Genomic DNA, 24177 nt, shown 5'->3' on the forward strand with positions numbered 1-24177 from the left:
ATTTATGAGTTTGGGCCTTTATTAAATCTATCTTTGGATCCAATTGGCTTATATTGTTAAATCGCCATTGTCTATTTTTAAGGGAGACTTCGTTCCAATGTTTGCACAATTGAGTTTTCAGTAGGCTCTGTTTAGTTTCCTCTGATTTCTAATAAAAATAAAAAGCTGTATCAGAAGTCAGAGATTGGCCGCTTCATGTCATATTTCCTATTCTTTTAGATTTACCGATATTAACGATTCCTCGGGAAAACTAGACTTTAGCCGACTTTCTCCATCTAAAAGTGACTACTGGGCCATGCTGGCTTACAACCGGTCCAAACTGTGCAACATTCTCTTCTCCAATGAGCTCCATCGTCGCCTCTCTCCGCGTGGGGTCACGTCGAACGCGGTGCATCCTGGAAATATGATGTACTCCTCCATTCATCGCAACTGGTGGGTGTACACACTGCTGTTTACCTTGGCCAGGCCTTTCACCAAGTCCATGGTAAGTGAACGGCTTCTATTGCTATAAACACTTTGAGTGTGCGTGTGTGGAAAGGGTCCTAGAGAAACCCAGAAGCGTGTGTTTTCTTCAGCCTCTTGCCTCTTGTAATGATGAGTCTGGTCCTGATAATCACATCATCAGGCCTATTAAAGCCATTGGAAAGGGCTCTTGAACACATTTCAATCGACTTTAGATTACATCTGTTTCTCTAAAGATATCTCGGAGGTCTGGATACAAGATGTGGTTTTTCGATATGGTATCATAAGTATGGCTGAAAAGCTTGATAGAGATGGCTGTTGTCTTTTGATGTGATTTCTTTATTATGATTCAGCAAGCATAGTGCTTGAAAACTGTTTTGTGTTAGTAAGTGAAAAACTTGGATTTATGACTATTGAATTATCAGTAGATGTGATTCCTTTGTTTCCATTGAGAATCTGTGTCTGATGTTCTAAAGTCTTCTTTTAATGAGTGTAAATTTCTCCTGGAGAATCCTTCGTTGGCTAGAAGTGTGTTTTATTTTTACTTCCCCAAAGATGAATCCTTTGAATGAATCACACTCCTGAGGTTAAATTTGGAAATGTTCACAAAGGTAAATATGAAGTTTTTACGTTTTTGTTGATCGTATAACAACCATATCTAGAAACTTCTTCCATGAAAGCATTTTAGTAAGAAGTAGTTTGAATGAAGAATGCACATTTTACACATTATATTTGGTGTAGTACTTTTCTAATCCATAGGCCTTTGAAAATGTTTTCCTATTAGTGGATGCCGCTATTCAAGTTAACCAAATGTAACATCCAATCCTCAGAAATAACCCATTCCCCAAACACATTTTGGCCTTTACGAGTGTCATAAGTCAAATCATCATCTCCAACTTCCTGGGCAAATGACCCCACAGCCTCTGAACACGGTCTGCCTTCTTCTCTGGCAGTCATTCCAACCGGCCGTCCTTAACCTTCGTGTTTGTGGATGACTTTTAAAACTACAACAAAAATCTTTTGAACTGCTTAGGAGAAAATAAATAAGTGTGTCTTTTATTGTAATCTAATTATTCTATGATGGTTCTTATGCAAAGCCAACATAGTCAGAGGAAGTGAGAGGATCCATGGAGAGCAGTTCTCCAAGTCCAAGGTGGAGTTGATATCCAAAAGGAAAGAAGAAAACCCCTTGCCATGTGTATCACAGGGTTCTGAAGTTTTCCCATCATCTGGCCTTCCATTGCATAAGAGTGGGCTCCCTACGAGGGTTTCTCTGCACATGATTTTGTCTCGTACTCGGTTAGGGCCTTCAATAGATATCAGAGGAAAGAATATGGGTCTGAACTGGTGCCAGTGCCATTGACAGGATTGTGGATGAACTGTCCAAATTCAGGAAGGAGGAGAGAAGAGAGGAGCATTCTCTTCATTTTCTGCTGGCCCTGTGCCTTCAAGACCAACAGGCCAATCATCCAATATAATTTGAAATCTTTGGTTCTTGAATTTTCTCACTTGTATTTGTTCATTGATAGGAGCTAGGAACTCCTTTCTATGACATCAGAGAGTTTAGGTTTTTTCTTCCTCCAGGATTATTCCAATCAGAAGAATGTGATGAGAAAGACTTAGAGGTGGGTCTGGAGTACAAGGAATATGATGGAGGGTGGTGTACCCATCTCCCCATTTGGTGTGGACTCCCGTGGATGAGGGCTTTTTGACAGAAAATGATAGAAACTATTATTCTGTGATGGGATCCCAGGGCTTAGGGACTCTGGACAAGGGCAGGTGGGAGGGGGAGGAAGACAGGATCTGGTAAAATAAAAGACAGAGTGACTGTTTTTGTTTTGGGGGGAGGAGTCTATTATTGTCTACTACCTAACTTAGAATGTGTTTAGCAAAGTCAGGCTTGATTGTTGGCTTGTTGCACCTAATAGGGGGATTTCTAAAAGTGCCAGCAAATTAAGTTGGGCAGGCAACCGTGTCCTGATATCAGACTGTTGCTGTTTGAGGGGTAACTATGGTCAGGACTCAAGCTAAGTGGGGAAGCAGAATGTGGATTTGAAAATGGAGGTAGCAGTGTTGCCTTACAGCCCTGGAGGCATGGAAAGTTAGGAGAAGGTTGGCACTCAGTGAACGACCACACCTGGAGCTCATCCCAATGATGCCCGATGCCCAGCCTGAATGTCTGAGTCCTGCTTCCCAGCCAGTGTGCAGAGGCCTCAGCTGTCCCCCTCCCCTGGTCCCCTGTGCTTCAGCCTGCTGGGAGCAGCCTTGGGCAACAGATAAAACAAGGAGTGGTCTTTCTGGCCCCGGATGAGAGGGATGTGGGAAAATGAGCAGATAACCCTTGAGAGGGTGTGGAGAAAAAGTGGAGATGTCACCAAAGACCCAGGTTTTGGCTAATTGTATCAGGAGTGCTGGAATGTTCCCAGTAGGCAGGGGAGGTAAGTACATTCGCTGTCCTAGAGAGGGGATTCCACATGGCTACCTGGTGGGGAAACAGTTACAAAGTAGCAACCTAGGGCAGTGGACCAAGTCACTTTCCTGCTAATGATCCTAATGGTCAAGGCTTAGCTTTTACCATTACGAACTGGGGTAGCTTGGGTAAGACAATTAACCATTCTGAGCCACCAAAATGGCAATACAGGTTGGTGTGAGGGTTGACAATAACGGATCTAACAACCATAATAATGGATGTAGAATTTCTGCAATGACTTTAATCTGGCTATTTGAAAGGATAGCCACGGGCTACGTGTAGCTATTGAACCCTTGAAAAGGGGCTAATACAACTGAGGAGATGAATTTTTAATTAATTTAAATTTAAATGGCCCCATGTGCCTAATGGCTGCCATATTGGAAAGTAGAGTTAAATAATGTGCCTAGCACAGTGTCTGTTGTATAAGTAGGTATGCAGTACCTCTTGCCATGATGGTTGTTTTTCTTATTGTTGTGAGTATTACCTTGGTCCTGAAGGTTATTCTCCAAAATGCAATTGCTGCTGATGGATACAAGGGTCAGAAGACTAAAGGAGTCTAAATTGGTGGTACTGGTGGTTGGGGGACCTCTGTTGCTGGCCCCAAAGGCCTAGGGAGAGGGTTATTGCCAAGGCAGGAAGGGTGTCTAGATGGAGAGAGCCTGGTTTAGTGGTCTCCAATAGTACATCCAGTCCCTGAGGAAGCCATTATGAAGTGGAATTTCCATGTGTCCATCCCCAGTTAACTGGAGAATAGCATCTTTTATGTGCCGCAAATGCACTTTTTTAGATCAGCATATAGATTAGGAAGGTTATGAAATATGCAGCTAAGTTGAGATTCTTAGGAAAATCCTCTGTAATAATATCTTTATATATTTAGGTGTTTGTTGGTATTTCTTAGCCATCAGAGTTCCACATGACTAGGTTTATTAAGGGGTGGAATGGGAACTCTGGACTTACTTGTCAAACTCACAACCAATCACTTCTCTTCCATAAACATTTAGGAGTCTGTATGTGGGAGAGGAGTCGGCGTGAGCGTAGATAGGATCACTCTATTTCACTGGTGGGACAGACTGGGCTTATTGGAAAAGACACACGTTTTATCCCTCTGGGCTTTGCTTGGCGTTGCTTCTATCACAATAAGACATTTGTTTCATGGATGAAGTTGCACTTCTGCCATTTTAATGCAAACATATTTTTGGACACAAGCCATGTAGTTGCACCCCCATTCCCACCCTGTGAAAAGATGGATTCCTAAAAGCTCAAGAAAAAGCTTAGCATAGATGCGATGTCTCCATCTCCAGATGGCTAGTGTTCTGTCTGTGCTTCATAGCCCCTCTGCACTTCCCTTCAGAGAATGTGTTTTTCTTTTGACATGAGTGTTGCTGGAGTATACATTCCATTGTACAAGGTCAGGGAAAGAAGAAACATAACCCAGCCTTGTGCTTGGAAGCCCTGTCTTCCCTTCTCCACTGTAGCTGGCTCCCTTAAGTATTAAACAGCAGTATTCTAATATCAACGTCCCTTTTTTATTTGCTGTGACTTGCTGTGACTACGGTGATTTTAGTTACAGTAATTAGGTCACCCTTCATGGAGTCAGGCTATTTTAAGTGCCTCTTTAAGGAATATTGTTGCAGATCAGTAATTTTACAATTGGATGTTCTTGTGCAACTTTATTAAATGTAATCTGTCTTTTAAATGTTGCCCTTTTACAGTTATACATTTCTAATTGTTGCTGTAAATGCATTATCACTTTGAAATTAATTAATTTTTCCATTTTGGCTGCCTGCAGTATAATAATCACTAATGAGAAACTCATAGGGATTAATTCTCAGTGCAGCGACCCCTACTGGTAAAGCCATGTCTCTGTCACTTCTTCCTCTTGAGGTCTAGAGGACAGGACAGGAGTATTGGGGGGTCTGGGGGAGAAGCCTTTGTCTCCTCTCCCTCCAATTTATGATTAAATAAAAATAATAGGTAAAAATGGGAATAAGATTATTTTTTAATGTTGTTTAAAAAAAGACATAGGATTCTTCAACTAGCTTTTGAAAATTTTAAGGGAACCTAAAGTTTGCCGGGAGCTCTCTGATAATGAAGTCACATCCATCATGTGTGCCTTATATGTTTATTTTCCTGTCTGTCTATGCAATTTCCTGTCTCTCTTTTATGCAATTAAAATATTCTCAAATTATATTTTGCATATGTATGCATTAATATATAGTGTATGTTAGTATATATAATATGTTCATACATACATATTACTCTATGGGACTTAATTCACAAAGCCAGGTGTATTGTATTATCTGGTGGCATAAGAGATTTTCAAAGATAATTTTGGCTGTTTTCAATTGTTGCCATGTGTGATGACTTTAGATTCCTGCCATACTCTCAAGTAAGATGTAACTTGGCAGTTTAGGCCAGACGCCATGATGCTTTATGTATCAACATATATGTCTTCATTTATTCCTCACCACAGTTCTACAATGGTATCTTCCATTTAAAAAGCACAGAGCACTTACCCAACTTGCTCAAGAAAATGGTCTATCAGCCTGCAGGCCCTTCACCAGCTGTTCCCAAGTCAGTTTGCTTTGTCAAATGCACCACAGCGCCCCTGCCATGTATATATCTAGTTGTGCGGTTATGTTTTCTTTTTCAAATGTTTGAAAGCACCTTCATGAAATTAGCCCTCCTTCCATCTTTCCGCACATAAGCTTTCAGTTCTGGTAAACAACATCTTAGCTAGGGTTCCTAGGTCCAAGCCAGCCCTTTGCGGATCGGTATGTAAATTTGAAGCCCAGCACATCACGTGCCTCTCAGGGTGTTTTGTGCAACCAAATATTTGTGTTGGCAGGTAACAGTAGAAAGAATATCATGTGTTAGGGTAGCAAGAGCTTAGCAGATGTTTTAGGGAACTGCATTTTCAAATCCTTTTACATTAAAAAATGGCTTGAGTTTGTAGAACTTCTGAAACGATTGGGTTACGTTTCCTGTGGCCGTGTAAAGCCAGCCATTGTGCTGAGTTTTAACAGATGTGCGGCTACCCTGCTAATGGATGGGCCTGCAACGCTGGTTCTGTTGCAAAGTTATAAATTATAACTAGAAAAAGCACAAGATGTCATTCTTCTAACCTTCGGGAAAGCCAAGCTGGGTAATTCTGCCCTTGAATAACCCGCTGCAGGGTGATTTATAGTTGTACAATTTAAAGCATAATGAAGGAGATAATAGATGTTGATTTGTTCTTTAAATTAGTATTTTAGAAAAATACTTCTCCCCCGCCCCTTTGAATACCTGCAGCTGACTACACTCTAGATCCTATCAAGGACAAGACCCCTGTTTGAGTCTTTATTGGCACATTTAGAAAGCAGGAGTCTTTTTCTCTGTGTTGGGAAGAGGAAATATGATTTTCAGAGTATAAATTTCAGCCTATATTTCACTAATCTAAATATTTTGAGACTCCTGAGAGAGAGTTGAATTCTCTGGCTGACTTGCTCTTGCCAGTTCAGATATGTTAGAAAACCAGACTCCAAGGACCCTACGATGACTGGGCCACATTCGAGATTCCCTCAGACCCCCACAGAAGGACCCACTGGCTGGACTCTTCTCGCCGAGATCATGCCCCCGCGGCCTCAAACATTCTTCTTACTTTTCCGGATTATCGTTGGCATTGCTTTTATTAGTGATCTCTCACTTCATCTGGAACTTTACAGTTTACTGGGTCTGCTCAATTCAGAGGCCAGGGGATATGGTAGAGCAAGAAAACAGCAAAGGAATTAGAATCTTTAGACCTGTATTCAAAACTCAGATTTCCTCCTTTTTTATTCTCTTTGAGGCTCATTTTCTACATTAGTTTAGATGTTTGGGGCTGTGAGTTATTACCACCCAGTTAAAAGTGGTTGGAATAAGAGAGGTTTGTTTTTCTCATATATTCAGAAGTCCCAAGGCAGCCAGGGTTTCATTTAGCTACTATATAGGCAACTCCTTTGTGATTGTCTTGGCTTTTCCTTTATGCTTATAAAATGGCTGCAGCAGCACCAACCATTGCATCCTACATGATAAAGTCTGAAGGAAGCTTGGGAGGCATGGGGTCCCTCCTTGCATGCCTCCTTCCTTTATCAAGGTGGAGAATGTTCTGTTTCAGAAATGTCCTCCCTAACAGACACCCCTTAGCTCCCACTGGCCAGGATTGAGTTACTTGTCCATATTCTAGGTGCAAGGGAGGCTAGGAAAGTGCATTTCTGGCATTTTATGTCTCTAGAGTGGGGGGCAAGATCTGAATGAAAGGAAAAAGGATGGGATAATGGCTTTTGAGCAGGCGCTATTGAATAGGTGTGCGCATGGTTTTCTCTTCTGTCAAATGGGAATGCTATCTATTTTATAGGGCCATTTTGAAGGCAAGTGAGAATTACAGGGAAGGCATCTGGCCTTATCTGGTCCTCTTTTACTCAACCAACTTTACCTCAAGCCACTTCCAGCCCCATCCTCCTGTAGGGTGTTGAAGCATACTGTTCTTCAGTCTAGAACGCTCCTTTTCCTCCACCCTTAGTTACCTTCTACTCATCCCCCAAAACTCAGTCCAAACATCATACCTAAGGAAGCATTGGATCAAGAATCCCCATCATGTGCTTAGTGCTTATTACATAATGCCGTCTGCTGCAGGAGAGCGCTCCGTAACTATGTGCTGTGCGAGTGAACGGAGGGCCCCTGGAACTTCTCCTTCAGAACATTTAACATGAATGTAATTTAGAAAAGTAACTTCTGTAGTTTTGCATTTACTGTCTGTCTCCTCCTCTCTTGAAAGCACTGTCTTTGCCTTCGTGCTACTGTATCTCCGGTCCATAAAGTAAATGCTCAGTAAATATTTGTAAATGAATAAATGAAGGACGATTAGGTGCTTAATGAATGGCAGTCATTAATACATTTCTTATCATTAGTCTCTCTGGGGTGACCAGGGGACTGCAGTTCAGGATGTGGTGATAAAGAAAAGGATGCGGCTAGAGTCACACACCTAGAAGGTGGGACCAGAACCCGGTCCCCCTCCGCCCCAGGCTCCCAGGTCAAGTGCCACATAAAGGATCTACCCAGAAGTGTTTGTATGGAGGGAAAATATGTAAGGAGAGAGCAGCAAGGCGTGGGAAAGACAGGATAAGCTTTTGAGCTGGGCAGCTCTCGGATCAAACCCCAGCTCCATCCCACACTAACCCTTGGGCACATTTCACAACCTGATTAAGATTCTTGTGTAAAACTGCGATGTTATACCTACTTTATGGGCTCGTGTTGAGAACTGAAGGGGCTCATGAATGTATAGTATCTAGAATGTGCTAGATGCTCAATAAACATTAGCCGGTATTCTTATTATTGACCTATCTTGAGAATTAAAGATCCTGAGTATATAGCATTCAGAGCATGCTAGATAATCAGTAAACATTTATGTTTATTATTATTGTTATCATCATCATCCTTGTTTTGTCAGACAAGAAAGGGTTGCTTCTCTTCCCGTTGCTTCTACATTCCCCTTCTCCTAATGATGGCTCTGTGTCTGTCTCAGAAGGTCTGAGTCTCCCTGTGAGCATTAAGTGTAAACACTGTCTACAAGCCTGAGCAACCACTGAGGCCACATGCAGAATAGTAACCAGGACTAGACGGGCTTCCGTAGTGCAGAACCAAAGCCCTCCTGACTGTGCGTTTTAAGCCAACAACAGTACACATTAGCACTGAGGAAAGATCAGCCCTTTCTTGTTAAAAACAAAGAGAGGGAAAGTACGCCTGGATTTGTGAGGCCGTGGCGCCTCATCGCTGTGTCTGCTCTGCCTTGCTTTATAGCTCTGGTTAGGCCTTTGTTCCCGAATGAGCACCGGGAGGGGAAAAAGCGACAATCGGGCTTTAATATGTGTGACAAATTATTTAATGAACATTCAACCAAGATTTGAAAGTCCCCCCGTTTTAGCTTCCTCGTCCCCTTTTCTTCTGTGTGCCCGTTGGCATTTTGGTCATGCATTGCCTCTTTTAACTCCCTTTCTAGCTCTTTTATTACTTTTTTCAAGTTGGTGGTGACTTCTTTGATCCTCCTGCTTTCAGTTCCCTTTTCTCCAATTTCATACTTCTTTCCAGTGATTTTTGGCCGCCGCGCCGTTTAGATACTGGAGGCCAGCACGATTAAACAGATGCCAGGAGTGTGTGTTGCCCCCTGATGATGTTTCTGAAATGTTTCTTCTATGAACACTGATTTTTGTATAACTCACTGGACACGTGGATTTTTCCTTGTGAGGTGGAAGGTACTGTTTTTCCAGCAGCAATCGAGAGGACTTGAATCAAGTGTTCTGAATTGTTCAGAAACTGAAATCCACACCCTCCCCCCTTCTTATTACACTAAGATAAATGAATACTTTGAAAATCAGTTGAAGACATGTTCTCATTTACATGAAAACCTGCTAAGTGCTTAGCTTCATGCTCTTGGCTTTACGTCTTTATATCTTGTCTCGTTCAATGCCATTTTAGAGTTTTCTATAAGCAAACTACTGTGTGTCCCTGAGCCAGTCACTCACCCTCTCTGGGCCTCAGTCTTATCTGTAAAATGAGTCAGTTAACCAAGGCTAGTTGTTCCATGGGTTTTGGATTTTACAGAATAGTATAATTCAAAAGGAAATACAAAAGGGAGACTAACGCAGGTTCACATTCTGTATTCTGAAAACTCTGGATGAAAACAAACCCAGCACAATCAACTGTCACCACCATTTTACAAAAGAATGGGTATTTTAATGCCAAAAATGGTGCTGAAGGAGAATGAAGGGGTGCAGGGTCGAATCGGGCCATAAGCTGACCCAGTATACAGGATTTGTTTCTCACAAGCACCTACTTCAGCCGGCGCCCCTTTATAAATACGACACCCCATCTCCTTATCTCACAGTTTCTGTGGGTCTGGAACCCAGGCATGGCTTAACAGCACCTTCTGCTTTAGGGTCACCTCACAGGCTGCAATCATGGTGTCAGCCAGGCTGTAGCCATGTCCAGGCTCAACTGGAGAAGGGTCCACTTCCGAGCCCACGCACTTGTTGGCAGGATTCGGTTCCTTGTGGCCCAGTAGATTGAGGACTTCACTTTTTCTCTGGCTTTTAGCTGGAGGCTGCTCTCTCAGTCCTTGCCACATAGGCCTCTCTCCAACAGGGCAGCTTGCTTTATCAAAGTGTATAAGCCAAGAAGGAAATCGAGTCTACCAGCAAGACAAAAGTCACAGTCCTTTGTAACTTAACCACAGAAGTGACACCCCATTACTTTTGCCCATTCTATTTGTTTGAAGCAAGCCACTGGGTCTGACCCACATTCACAGGGAGGGAATTTCACAGTGGGGTGAATACTGGAAGGCAGAAAGCACAGGGGCCGTCTTAGAGGCTGCCTATCCCACTTTACAAGTTCAGTTTTGTTTGTTTTTTAGTGCTTCTTGGTGGGGTAAATGGTGCCAGGTTTCCTCCTAGGCCTGGGTATTTCTTGGCCTTGTGCCGTAGCAGTTGTTACTGACACGTGTGTCCTTTCCTTGCTGTTTTCCTATTTGCATCCTTTCTGTATACTTGTCTTTCTTCTTTCTGGGCTGAGAGAGGTACCGGATGCACCCATTTTGTTTTTTATATATTTATGCGTTTCTGCCTCATGATGAGAGGTAAGATTTAGCCCTCTAAATAAGAAAGCTTGTGAAAAGAATAAAGAAACGTGTGGATTATGCTTCCAAAAGTCAAGTATTTGTTTTCATGCTGCTTTAGTAGAGGGAGCCCTGTTAGTCGATGGCCCAAATTTTCTTTCTAAAGAAAATTTGCCGAGTTTTGATCTGAGTTTCAAAAATTGACCAAAGACCTGGACTTTTTTTAAACTATAAAGCTAGATAGGACTCACTGATCATTTCAAAGCCCATGTAGAATATTATTCTTATTCCAGACTATGTATAGTCTTTAGGATTTTTTCTTGTTGTTTTAGAGTTTGCTTTTTTAAGTAGGAATCTAAGAAAGAAAAAAAAATCTTTTACTTTGCTGTTTTTAGAAAATATTGTACAGAGTGATTTTTGAATGTGTTTATATTGTAAAGCCACTCCTCTTAAAATGTATAACAACTAAGGTATCTTCTTTAGTGGAGTTCTAATTTTGCCTGTGAAATATCCAGCTCTTGTGGGGGCTTCTGCCTCTCCACGTTCTGCCTTGTGTAGAATCTGCACCACTTGGAACATTTCATCCCTGAGTTTCATATGATGGGGTCTCTTTAATCATTTACATTTTGAAAAAAGAAAGTGAAATATTCTCTAAGAAGCCAAAGTAATCCACGGGAATGTATGGTGTTTATTCAGCTGGATATCTTATTTATTTGAAGTACTGAAAGAAATCTCTTCTGACTGCTCAAAAAAGGGAAGAAGAAACAGTAAGAGTGTCCAAGTAATCTGAGCTAGAAAGTCCCTCCTTTCACAGAAAAGTTATAAAAAGTGTATTCGCTAGATCCAAAAAAAATACCGTATATCAACTACTGAAACCTGCATAATGTTTTCTTAGTATTCTCACTCTTTGAAAGAAAAAAAACCTGGAAAATCTGGGAACTTTAATATTTTTTTGATATTTTAATATTCCTAGGCAGGTGAATGCAATAAGTCTGTTTTTCTGTCTTAGAACATAACATCTCTTGTTGGCTTTTGTGTGTGTTCTGTGTTGTCTCTTTGTTGACCCTCGATAACCATAAAAGACCAAGAAATGAAATTAGCATGGCTGAAATCTCCACGTTAGCCCTGAGCACATTTCCTATAAAGAAAGCATTAAGAAGATGTTTAAAAGGAAAAAAAAATGCAACTTATTTCAAAAGAATTAGATTCTGGCATATACCCAATCATGAAAATAATAGAGATTTCTTCTCTTTTTGTCCTCTCTGTTCCAACCATTAGGAATGAGATGGCCTATTTCTTGGGGATAAAAAGTAGGGGAACATAGTGGATTCCTTTCTCCTGAACCTGGAAGGTCCCTGCTGTGGTCTGCTTTCCCCTTTGGCTTAAGTGTGTATCTCACATCTTCCAGTGCCATTTTGTCTCATTGCCAGGCTCAAGGCTCTGTTGGGTTCGTATTTGAACCCAGAGTGCAAGCCTTTTTCATCCAAAGCCAAAATTTAAAGATAATTAAAAATTAAAAATTAAGCTTATCTTTGCCAAGTCTGCCTGACCATTGACATTCCTCCGTGTTAGTCTGTGATGTGAAGACTTGACATGTATTTGATGCAGGATAGAAGATTCACTATGAGTTTTCCCTGAATAAGTATATGACATGTTCTGCAGGCCTAGAGGACAAAGTCACCCAATAAGAGCAAAAGCCACAGCTCACATTTGTTAGGACTCACCTGTGCCAGGCAAGCGCTGTTCTAAGTAGCTTCCATGTGTCATCTCATTTATTTCCCACAGTCCACTACCAACAGCATAAGGTGGGTAGGAGCTGAGAAGAGCATGTTGATCTGTTTTGTTGAAGAAGAATGCATTGGGATCTGGCATAAAGGCCATGTCTGGGCTTTGAAGTGAAGAAACCAGGCTCCAAATCCCAGCCCTTCCTTCTAGTGATCCTGTCATCGTGGGCAAGTCACACTACCTCTCTGGGCCTCGAGTTTTCTTTTTCTCTGTAAAATGGAAGACATAGTTAGTTCCCACATCTATGGATTGTTGGAAGATTAAGGCATAACTCAACCCTGGGGCTTATAGTAGACACTCAAGAAATGCTGCTGTTCTGTGTAGCCTACCAGTAAATGTAAACTTTCTGAAATCTTACTGATCGCTAAGGATGTACAGGAAGCTGTTGTCGAGGATATTGTCTGTCATTTGACCCCAAAACATGTGAAACCATGCCACTACATGTAAGAAGTGCCCTTTAACTCTGAGCTCCAAGCAGAACCTCTGTGGAACTACCACAGTACCTTCTGCTTCATTTTAAAATTATAATTACAAAATGTGTTGTTGGAGCTCCTAGTTCAATTTTGTGCTTTTTTGAACTGTATTAACCCTAACGGTTAGCATACCAAATTGCTCTGGTTTTTTGTGATTAATACATTTTGTTCACCTTGTTCTTTCTTAAGGTCACCTTAAGTCTCCTTTTTGGAAGCAGGTCAAATATGAATTAATAAATTTAGGTTGAAGTACAGACATATACCATGGAATTCCTTAATAACACTAGACCAAAAGCAACTTTATCGTGGTCTGTACATTCAGATATATTTCTGTGTTGTCTACACTCAACAAGAAAGACTATGCAACACCCTTTGGAAAAATGGATATTTTAATAAAAACATCCTGTCTTCAGAATTTTGGAAGGCTTTTACCTTTCTTTCAACTTTTTTCTTCATATTTACATGATACTAGTTATTGGTTGCTATCAAGCAGTATACCGGCTGCCCAGCTGGTAAATCTTTTAATCAGATACTATGTGTTTGTATATGTGTATACATGTGACCACGATTTTTCAAGGTCCTAATAAATGTATATTTATTCCTTTTTTGGCCTTTTTCTTTCTGTTTCATGAGTGTTCTCTTTCCGCTATGCCTACTGTTGTTTTCCAATGAGCTATTTATATCTTAAATATATCTGTGAAAAATTAATCTATTTAGTATTCAATTAATTTAAGATGCTTTGTAAAGTCAACAGGAGCTAGGGATGGTAATGCACATGGACGCTTGCATACAGTAAGTACTCAATAAATGTGTTTGTTATATCATGCAAATAGGCATGTATACTTAGAAAATGCGTTTAGGAGGGGGGGAGATAAAACCAGCTATTTCAACCTGCTATTTTGATCTTGAGGCTTTTTTTTTTTTAACTCTACGTTGATGAATAAAACATTTTAATCAGAACTATATCAACACTAATCAATTTTTTGTGTGTGGGAGTCTACTATAGGGTGAATTCCATTGTCAGTTAAATAACTTGATCAAGTTTTTAAACAGTACAAAGATAGTTAAGGTGCAGCTTTTTAAAAATTTTTATTTTTACTGAAACCGTTTTTACCAGGACTGATTTTTTTCCATATATGTTTATGATGAATATTTCAACCAGAAATATATGTTATTAATTTGATAAAAGACTGATACTTATTTCTTCGCTAGTACCTAAGAAATTCCTCAGCAATTCCACTCCAATATTCTACAATTTCTCAGTCACCCAGGATTGGTCTCTGTACATATTGCTAATCTGATTCTTTCCCAAACTTCCAAAGACTTGGATGACTTTGGAACTTTTGCCTTTTCTATGTTGTGGCAGGGCAAATAGTATGTGACGGGTCAAGATGTCCTATTGTTTCTTCAGAATAGTGTCTTTCGAACTTTTTTTGATTACTGCCAAAGTAATTATGTCACAACCTAATACATATATCCTTATGCATATACGTGTCCGTGTGTCTGTGTGTAGAATACATATGTGTGGGTGTATATATGTCTGAAACAAAAATTTTATGAAATAATACTCTGACTATGGACAGTGTCCTCTGCTGTTTTCTTCTTGGTCGTATTCATTTTCTGAAGTGCTGATTGTGATCCAGTTTCACCACCCACTACTGGCTTCATCATTCAGTGTATCATGGTCTATCCTTTGAAAATTGCTGCTCTAGAACTGCCCGATCTGCTCCCATCTGATGAACGTTCACTGAGTGCCTCGGGTGCTGACTTAACGGGTAGAAAATGCAAAAGTGAGTAAGTCATTATCCTTGGCCTTTGGGCACTTGCGTTAAAAGGGACAGAGATATACAAAATGCTAGAGTGAGGTGAGGTAGGGACCACTGGGCACATGCTTTTCTGTCTTGGAGGTAGATACAAGCGTAGTTAGATGAAGTTGTGGAACAGAGCTGACATCTTTACTGAGCCTTGAAGGATTTGTGGGAGGTGAACATGGAGACAAAAAAAGGAGAAAATTTAGGTAGACTTTGCAGCAATGGTAGGGCTAGGATTAGGGACAAAATTAAGAGGGGGTGCTAAAAAACTCAGTAATCAAGATAAATAAGATTTTAATACAATGTTTCAGAAAATCAAAATTAATGCCAAAATATCTTGATGAACAAAATTTCAAATTTTAAATCAAAATAGGATGAGTGTTATAGCAAAGGCTCAAGTAATGCACGTGGATTTGTGGTGAGCCTCGCAGGAGGTGAAGACAAACGAGTCCACTGGGGGCCTGGCTAAGGATGCAGGATCGTATGATCTCATATTAAAATTGATGATGATGATACAAAAAAATCTAACATTTATTGAGCTGCTGCTATATGCCAGGACCTGTGCTGTGTACCTTATCTATGTCTCTCATTGATTCTTTGAGAGTGGTATTCCCTGTTATTATGGAGGTAGCTTGGCGGGAATAAATAATCTGCTCCAGGCCATATAACTAAAAGACAGTGGGGTGGAGTGAAGCGCCCAAGCTCTAAATCCCTACTACCCGTGGCCTCTGTTGGCTCCAAGTTATGTCTGGGCTTCAGAGAGGCCATTTTTATGGCAGCAGGAAAGTGAAGAGATTTTTAGCACAGAGACCAGTAGAGAGGCTGAAAGAGTTGGCCTTTTAGAAATTTCGTCGGCCTGTACAAAGACAGTTTGGGGGCCAGGAGGCAAGAGAAATGATGCTCCAGATATTGCAGAAGTAGAAGTAGAAACAACTTTTGATGTGTTAACTGAATATGGGAGATAAACGGGCAAGAATACGTTCATTTGTGGGTGAATTTGTTGACATGCCCATATATACATGCGTGCATAAACAAACAAACAAGTAAAGGAAAATATCTGATAGTTAAGTTTTATTTAGTGCATAGCAAATTATTATCCTGTCTTTTCTTTTTTAAAGCAGGAGCATTAAATTCTTGCCTTAGGGATATCTGTTAGAGGTGATATGGGACTATATTTTAACATAATTTAAAGAATTTTTCCTTCAGATAGGTATGTTGTTCATTTTTAAAAGTAATTACTAGAATTGTGAATCTGTAGCATCTCAGAAACATCTTAATATATCTTTTTGTTGACACTGAATGAATGATGTAAGATAGATTCTGAGAAGAGAATACTTAGAATATCCACGTGTCACTTCTATAATATGTATAAAAATTATCATGCCTATTCATTATTTAAATAGCTGTGGTCTTTTAGTGAATACCAACATTAACAAACCATGTTAACCTGATTTAAAATATGTAATGAAGTTTGCAATGCCGTGTGATGACAGAACTATCAAATTAGCGCACACAGCATTGACTGATCATCCTTATAAAGAGCTACTTGCATTGTGAACAGGGAAGATGCACATCCCCATGTGGGCTGGCAGCATTTCTGCAAGCACTGTCTTGAACGAGGCCACTGGAAGGATGGTTTATTCGACGCTGAAGTGTCATACAATGTGTGCCCATCCTACGATTGTAATCTGCTGTGCACTTAGGGGAGGTGGCATATGTTCAGACCGACTGGTAATGTTCTCTCTGGCTGTGTGTTTGTCTGCCCCTTTTTGTTTGTTTTGTTACTGTTGTCATCGTTAAAGGCCTTTCCAGGGCCTTCCTCAGATCTCAGATGACGGCTCTTCCAAAGCAGGATTATCCAGGGGTAGCAAAAGCTCTCCTATAAATTTGCCATTTCACCACTTTGAATAAAATGGCAAAACACTTTTTCATTCAGTCCAGGTTTGCTATTTGTTCTCTTGGTTCTTTCAAAGTAATGACTAACTACAGGTCTTTCTTAGGGTACAGAGCTTCACTCTACAAACGTCGCTTCATGACTTGCACATTTGTTCTGAGTGAGTGAGAGTGAATTCCACCAAATTAGTGGATGAAAATATAAAACCTGTTTTGTTTTTTTTTTTGAAGTCACATTTTTTTTTTTCTCCCACATACTAACCTTTCTTTTGGGAAATCTTAATAGCCCTTCTTACAAGACTCTCTGCTTTTATAACTTTCATGGGATCACAGAGGGTACATATAAACGGAATGTGAACTTAGCAGCTTTCACTGGACTCAGGAACCTTCTTGACTCCATGCTGGAGGTCACATTCCCTTGTTTCCAGGTGAGGAAACTGAGGAATCCCCCAGAGATGAAGGGTGCCCTGCTTGATCTTGTCAAACTTGGTCTACAGACTCTGTTTCAGTATTTGTTTTACCTTCTCCCATTACCTATCAATTCGTTATTTTGTTTAATTGGTATAGCAATGTTTGACTTAAACTTTTTTAAAGTTTTTTATCTTACACATATAGCATATATGGTCATTTAAAATAATATTATTCAGCATTTGAAAAATAAACAGAATGTAAACCACCTAGTATTTTAGAATTAATAAAAGAAGGACTGTGACATTAAAAAATGTATATGTCTAGCTATATTTATATATGTATACATACCCAGGAATACATATATAAACTCACGTGAATACTGGCAGATACTGATAGGTGGTGCTATGTTTCACCTGTGTGTAGGCTCAGGGTGGAATTAGTTTGTAGAATATGAAAAAATAAAGTGATGGAATGATTAGTACATCCTTATGAGGTCCAGCGAGGAAAAAAGCCTTAATTTCCAACAATTTCCATTCCCTGTCTCACCTCAGTATTTAATTTACTTCACTTACATGACTACTTGAAGTTTTCCCAGGTTAGTCACTCCTGTTAATTATAACCTAGAGGGATAATATTAGTCAACTGATGGATTACAGTATCCAAATGGAGCCAGCAGATGACTTTGGACGAACTGATTCCCAAGCAGTAGGATGAATGGAGGCGTCCCTTAGCAGTCTCAGGCAGCCAGTTTGTCATAAGCTTAGAGATGATCTAGGATAAGCCCATTAGTTTAGAGATTAAGAAACTGAACCCTGAAATGTCAAGAGACCGTTTCAAGTTCACACCGAAAGACAGTTTTCACTGCACTATGAGACTTCCACCTATTTCATGTTTTAGCTGACGTGACATCTCTAGTCTTTTGAATGAATACATATTTCTTGCATAACTGGATATTTCAAAGCTGTCTAGCAGTTAAGCATTGTGTTACACTTCAGTTAGTTGGTAATCTGTGTCTCCTGAGGGGAAGGGCCCATGATGTTCCAGGATTTCATCTTTCATCATGAGAAGCAACTTCCTACTCTTCTTCCTCTTCATCTTCTTCCTTTTCTCCAGCCATTGTGGTCATGTGTGATATCTACCATTTCACTTAGTTTTGCTTTTCTTCACATTTTCTTTGAAATATGTGCATGCAAGTATTTATGGTGCATGGTTTAACTGGAAGCTATCAGGCATCAATGGCTTTTTATGGGGCAAAATTTACTTTCTGCACTTGTCTGTGCCATTTTTACAGACTGCTGATACTCGCCAATGGATATTCTTGGAAATCATCTTCTAATTTAAATGCAGTTAAGTATTTAAAAATAATATCAGTGACTTATTTGCATTTTCACTCAGCCAGAAGGCCTACTTGATGTTACAAATGAAAAATTGCAAGACAATTTTAAAATCCCAAGAAACTGTGTGTAATAGAATAATGAATGACTTTCTCTTAACCCATTGCTCCATGACAAGGCTCCTCTAAACTGACTTCGGAACATCTCAGAACCGTCTTTGATAAGCTTGCCCTCATTTTGCCTTTTTTATTAATTAATGATCCCAAAGTCTAGCTGCGTAGTAACTGGAATACTTCTTTGTTGCCTATAGAGATTGACATTGTTCAGTTCTAGAAGCCATTTCATTTTGATTCTTTACCTCTCGGTTTCAGTAATTTCTGTTTATCCAGGACAAAGAGCCACAGCTCCTGAGCTTCTAACCAGGGTGGGTTCTGAAGCTCTATGGGGGTGTGTGTGGGTGATAGAGCTTGGAATGTCACAGGTAGATTTGCCATCATACGAGACATCTGCTTGCCTTGTATACGTATTTTTATTGACATACACAGTTAGGAAAATTCAAGAAAGCAAAGTAAAAAGAATATTTTGAGAGACAGAGAAATACCTAATTGTTTCTCTTTATGTAAATCCAAAGTAATTTTCTCTCAGAAGAGGACTAAACAGACACTTTGGCTCTCTCTTCTCTCTCTGAATTAATCAAGTGTGTTTGCTGCCTTTACTCACTCAGCTGGAAACCACTGGCTTGCAGGACTCCAGGCTCCTGCGATGTGCCAAGAGGTAAACACAGGGACCCCCGAGTATGGAGATGACACAGAATATTCATAAAGTCAGGCTGCTCGCTTCCCAGGAAGGTAACCCTGCAGCAAGCTGTGTTTCTCTAGTGTCTGTAAAACCCGGTCCACACAGCAGCTCTATCTGTGGGTGATGGGGATTTTGCTGATGGTTTTAAAATCAGGGCTAGTTTATTATTATTACTATTTTTAGGATCTTTTAGTATACACTTTTATGAGTGGTATTAAACCACAGTGTTTTCAGCAGGAATGAAGTTGAATGCCATCATTTTCCTGGATGTCACTTTGCTCCCTTGACTTTAACTTCTTTGCTATCACTTAGCACATTCATTGTGTCTTTTTATAAGAATTCATCCTTACTTTTCAGTTATGGAGCTGGGTTGGGGGTGGGATCTACTTGCAACAATGTAGAAATGGAAATGCTTGTCACACAGGTGTGGTGTCAGTTAGTTACCTTAGAAAGTAAAAGCCACCCATGTATTCTCAAGGTAGCATTTGAAGTCTTCTGTATGTCTTTAAGAAGCTGGCTTAGGAGGGAAGCAATGAGTAACAAACATCATTTTCGTGCTTTTCAATAGGTTCTGGGTAATCAGCTTGTAAACATGCATCTAAATGCACTCTATTAACTTATAATAAGGCTCATTCGTTCCCATATTTGAATTGACTCTTAAGTGTGGGCGACAATATCAGATAGATTAAGACGTTCTTGGAATACTCTGATTCCCAGAGAGTTCACGTGGCTTTTCATTGAAATCGTATTGAAAACCACAACTATGTTTTAGGATGGTCCTGTCTCTAGTGTTCTCATTTGAGGGTCCTTTGGATTATTTTCAGAGTTACGTGGTTGCTACTCAAGGAGGGTAGAGAAGAAGCATTTGTTGAGTGCAAGGCAATAGGGCAGGTATTTTTTATATGTTGTTTTACTTACTTTACTTCCCACAGGACCTATTGAGTTTTGAGTATTATGCCCTCTTTACAGATGAGGAAATCAAGGCCTTGAGTGACTTGCTTCAGTCATACAGCTAATAAGAGGCAGAGCTGAGTATCTGACTCACACGTGTGTCCCCTCCCCATTGCAGCTTACTGCTTCTGTAAGTGTGTGCTCCTATACATGTCAAGCCTGCTGGGGACTCTGTCACTGATCCCAGGGCTAAGCATGGTTTTGTGGGACTGGCGTTGTGAGTCAAGCATAATATTACTGCGAAAGGAGCTGGCCTGTTCCTCCGTTGTTTGGGAACCTCTGTGGTCAGGAGTAGGATGGGGACACTTTGTAAGGCTGGGTCCAGTCCTGCCCTTTGAGACATGTGACCTGAGGCCTGGAAGGAGTCAAGGACTGTAGCGTATTAGTACACTGCCATTTAACATTCCTGATTACAGTGGGCCAGTTTGTGCTCTGTATTTTCCTTCATGTTTTCAATTTAATAAGCTATCTTTCAGTGAATTCTTTCTACGGCCTTCTCTCTCCTTTCCTCCTTAAATACTTGTGCTTCCAGTGCACAGATTTCTCCAGCCCTTACAGAGCATAGGGCGGGGATCAATCTGGACTAGCCGTTCTGAAGCTGCCTGCTCCTTTTGTAGAGCGCAGCCTGAATAACTCAGATTTGCGATTTGTAAGAGAGAAAACTGCCATGACAGAAAACAGACATGTCCAGTGACCTGCTACATCCCTGCCTTTGAAGACCAACGAGTAGATTTGACCCATTTTAAAATATGAACTGTTATATATTGTGAACCAATCCACGTGACCTAGCAAAGATCGGACCTACAAGGTGGAGTGATCCTTGAGCAAGTCAATATTAATTATTAAACTGATGCTTTATTTGAGTTGAGTTTTTAATTTGTTCTGTTATATTAGGAAGCCTCACTTGCATCTCACTGCAAGTGTAGAAGTGTTTTCCTTGGAGAATAATGCTGATGCCAGATATCAGTAAGGATGTGGATGTTGCTAATCTCATTTATCAAATTCTCGCCACAGATGCAATCCATGCTACAGCCTGAGTTTCATACTTCACTAGTGGGCGTCGGGCACAGCACTGGTGGTCCTCAAACTAGCTGATCGTTACTATGTTGCCTTCATGTGAGTGTGGTGCTACCACAAATGTGCAGAATTCCATGTTTGATATATTTTTTAAAAACCTGATAAAATGGCGTGAGTGCCTATTTCACAATCCATGAAAACTTTTACTTTCACAAATACTTCTTTTAAATCAGAGAGCTCACCTACCAAATTCTGGTTTCTCCTGGGTGTCCTCTATTTTAACACAGGCCCTCCTAGCATCTGAGTCACCACCCACTGCTCTTGCATTATCATTTACTCAAATGAGGAACTAATTAGAAAGGCCAGAAAGGGGGGGAAGAAAAGTGGCAATGTATTTGGGGAAGGTAGAGAATTCTGGGCCTAAGAAACCCATTCAGACAAGCCAAATGTGTGTGTAGTTGGGACTCGAGATCTCATTTTCTGAAAGGAGAAATAAAGACAAGCCCAACAGGGCCCTTTGCAAGGATCCCCACATGGGTATGGCTAACCCACTGACGGGCCAGGCAGCCCGGAGCAGCTGTTATTTCAGCACAAAGCTGTTTTCAAAATCAGAGCCGTTCAGTCCAAAACCCCTTACAGGTCATGCCTGAATACCTCCAATGTGCCCCACGTAAAAATACACTGCGAAGAGATTGGACATGCCCTGTGAATTATACCTTATTTATTATCGTGAAGCCCTCCCTTTTTCCGTCATGCTTTAGAATTATGGGCTGGAGCGGTTCTTAATACTCTATTTATTTTAGGGGAGGAAAATGTTTTTCTTTAACCACAACATTCATGCAATACCAACTGCTGGCAGTTTCCCCAGCATTTAAGGAAATATTGTTGTAAGGCTTTTATGTTCTGTACTTCAATCAGCCAAAGCCAGCAGTCTCCCAATAGAAGGACCCTCAACAGACCATTTTCCGCATTTTGCTACAATTAAACTCCTCTGGTTTTAGCCCTCAGGCAATTTAGTACCTTTTTACATATGCACATTATGAACTTCTGACCAGGGTCTAGCAGTCATATATTAGAGTCCCGCTCTTGAAAGCAGGCTTAACAAGTTCCTCTGAGTATTGCAGTTGGAGCCAGTTGTGGAAAAGGTAATTTAAGCAACTTGCAGCGAGGCCATTCAGAATCTCAGCGATGATCCTAAATATCTCTCTCTCTTGCTCACTCTCCTTTTTTTTTTTTTTTTTTTGCCTTGTTTCCTCTGGAAGCTGGTAGCAAGAGCTTTCAAAGTGTGTGATTGATCTTTTATTCAGTAGCTAACGAGGGCTGTGATTCTATTAGCGCGCTACAAGGCAAGAGAACAGTGATTTAATGAAGTGTCTAGTGAGCTGGCCATAGATTTATCCTGTTGTCGCTAATTTGCAGTGCCGGGGCGAGCGTAAAGGAAAGTGTACTCACACTGCTATTAAGCAGGTATTTCCTTAGTAAATTGTTGTAAGGTCAGGTACAGTTATCTCAGCAGAGGCGATGCCTTACCTCTTCAGTGTCTGCAGATGACAGCCGCCGTGCTGAGCGCTCACTGAAGTGGAACTGGGAGATCAGAGGTCCGTCTCCAAGTCGCCCTTAGTGGAGGCAGGAGCAGATGAACTGCCAAGTAGGAGTAATAGAGTCATAATTGGTGATTAGAACTGGAAAGGTGCAATAACATCTTAATACAAACTGGCGTATGTTATAGTTACTGTCAGTTGTTGTAAACTCGCCCTGCCGCCTGGACTAGTTCCGTTTCCCCTGATTAGCTCTGGGAAACGAGGCTGCGGGCGCGGGGACACTCATACCGAGAACATCCAAACCATGGCTGCTTCCCGGGGTCTTGCCCTGGCCCTGCTGTTTTTCTTGGGCACCAGCACTTGCCCCCCTCGGAAGGCACCATGATAACCTTTTCCCACCGCCCTGGGAGAACCGTGATTTCATAAATGTCCTCTGATCTCTCCCCTCTTTCCAGGTGCCCTGACATTTATGCACACTGGCTTTGAGGCTCGTTGAACTTTTGTTTTATTTGCCTTTGCAAAGGGAAGGTATTTGCCTCGTGTCAAATCCATATCCCACTGCAATTCTGTGTTCACAGTAACGGATTTGGTCTTGCTCTGCCAGAAAGAAAACATGAAAGAAAATAAATATGTGGCCCTGGGGAATTTTGCATTTGAGATTGGCGTTTTTCTGGATGCACAGGGATATTTCAAGTGCAACGCCCATGTCTGAGGTGTGTGTGTAGGTGTGTGTGTAGGTGGTGTCCATTCATGGGGAAGGCTAATTGAAGAAATTCTTAAAAGACGCTTAATGAAATGCCAGGCTGGCTAAAAGGGCAACCCTTGAAAAACAAGGTGTCCAGCTGCAAATGTATACATGGCTGGAGACTTTTCTAGGCTCTGCAGCATAATTATTCTATGAATTCATAAAGGAAGAAGCTATGTAGTGTTGTCCAGACATGCTGAGCGGCTGTCGCTATTGATAAACAGAGGTGACTGGTCATTTGCATTGTTTGAGTGGAGTAAGGCTTGCACGATGACTTGAGCCAACAATGAGATGAAATAATGAGACAATGTGCATGGACGCATTTTAGTAATCTGGTACCTAGTAGGTTCTCAATTCATCTTTTTTGATTCTGTGGTTGTAGAATCTGTTGGGCGAAGCCTTGTCATCGGGTTCTCACCCTGGTCTGTAAAACTTGGCAATTCTAACACTTGCTTCACCCCAGGGCCCATGTGTGTTACATTAGTTAGGGTTTATGGTCAAGTGAAGAGCTTAAAGGAGCGTGTAACGGGGCCCGGTTTGCAGAGGGTCACCTGGCTATTAAAAAGGATGAGTTCAGACCTCCCGATTTTCCAGTATGGGCCTTGGGCCTCAGGACAGACATGTTCAATTTGTAGTAGTGGTGGAGCTGCCATTTCGTCAAGGGGATCTCCCTCCCATGGAACTCAAATATCCGCTTGTGGGTCTGGAGATCAGAACCTAGTATGCACAGGCAGTGGCCTGTTGTGGAGTAAATGGAGCTGATCAGAGTACCCCTGCCTCACTGAGGGCCTGGCAGGGGGCTGGGAATGGCTCTGACTGATCTTTCAGAAGGATGTGGCATAAGGAATGCTGATGTGTA

The 24177-nt window shown here is 41.0% G+C and overlaps 1 protein-coding gene across 11 annotated transcripts in view; it reads left to right on the forward strand.

Moving 5' to 3' along the window:
- Positions 1-24177, forward strand: part of WWOX (WW domain containing oxidoreductase) — a 934084-nt gene that overhangs the window by 276582 nt on the left and 633325 nt on the right. For 10 of the 11 annotated variants that reach the window (XM_014845630.3, XM_070500695.1, XM_070500696.1 and 7 more), the window contains exon 8: positions 220-484. In XM_014845630.3, the coding sequence (XP_014701116.1) occupies positions 220-484 (265 nt within the window). Of the gene's footprint in view, positions 1-219; positions 485-12344; positions 13224-24177 lie in introns of those variants that run through there. The other variant, XM_044760886.2, reaches the window with a different exon arrangement.

This window comes from Equus asinus, chromosome 28, assembly GCF_041296235.1.
Source record: "Equus asinus isolate D_3611 breed Donkey chromosome 28, EquAss-T2T_v2, whole genome shotgun sequence".
Classification (NCBI taxonomy): Eukaryota; Metazoa; Chordata; class Mammalia; order Perissodactyla; family Equidae; genus Equus; species Equus asinus.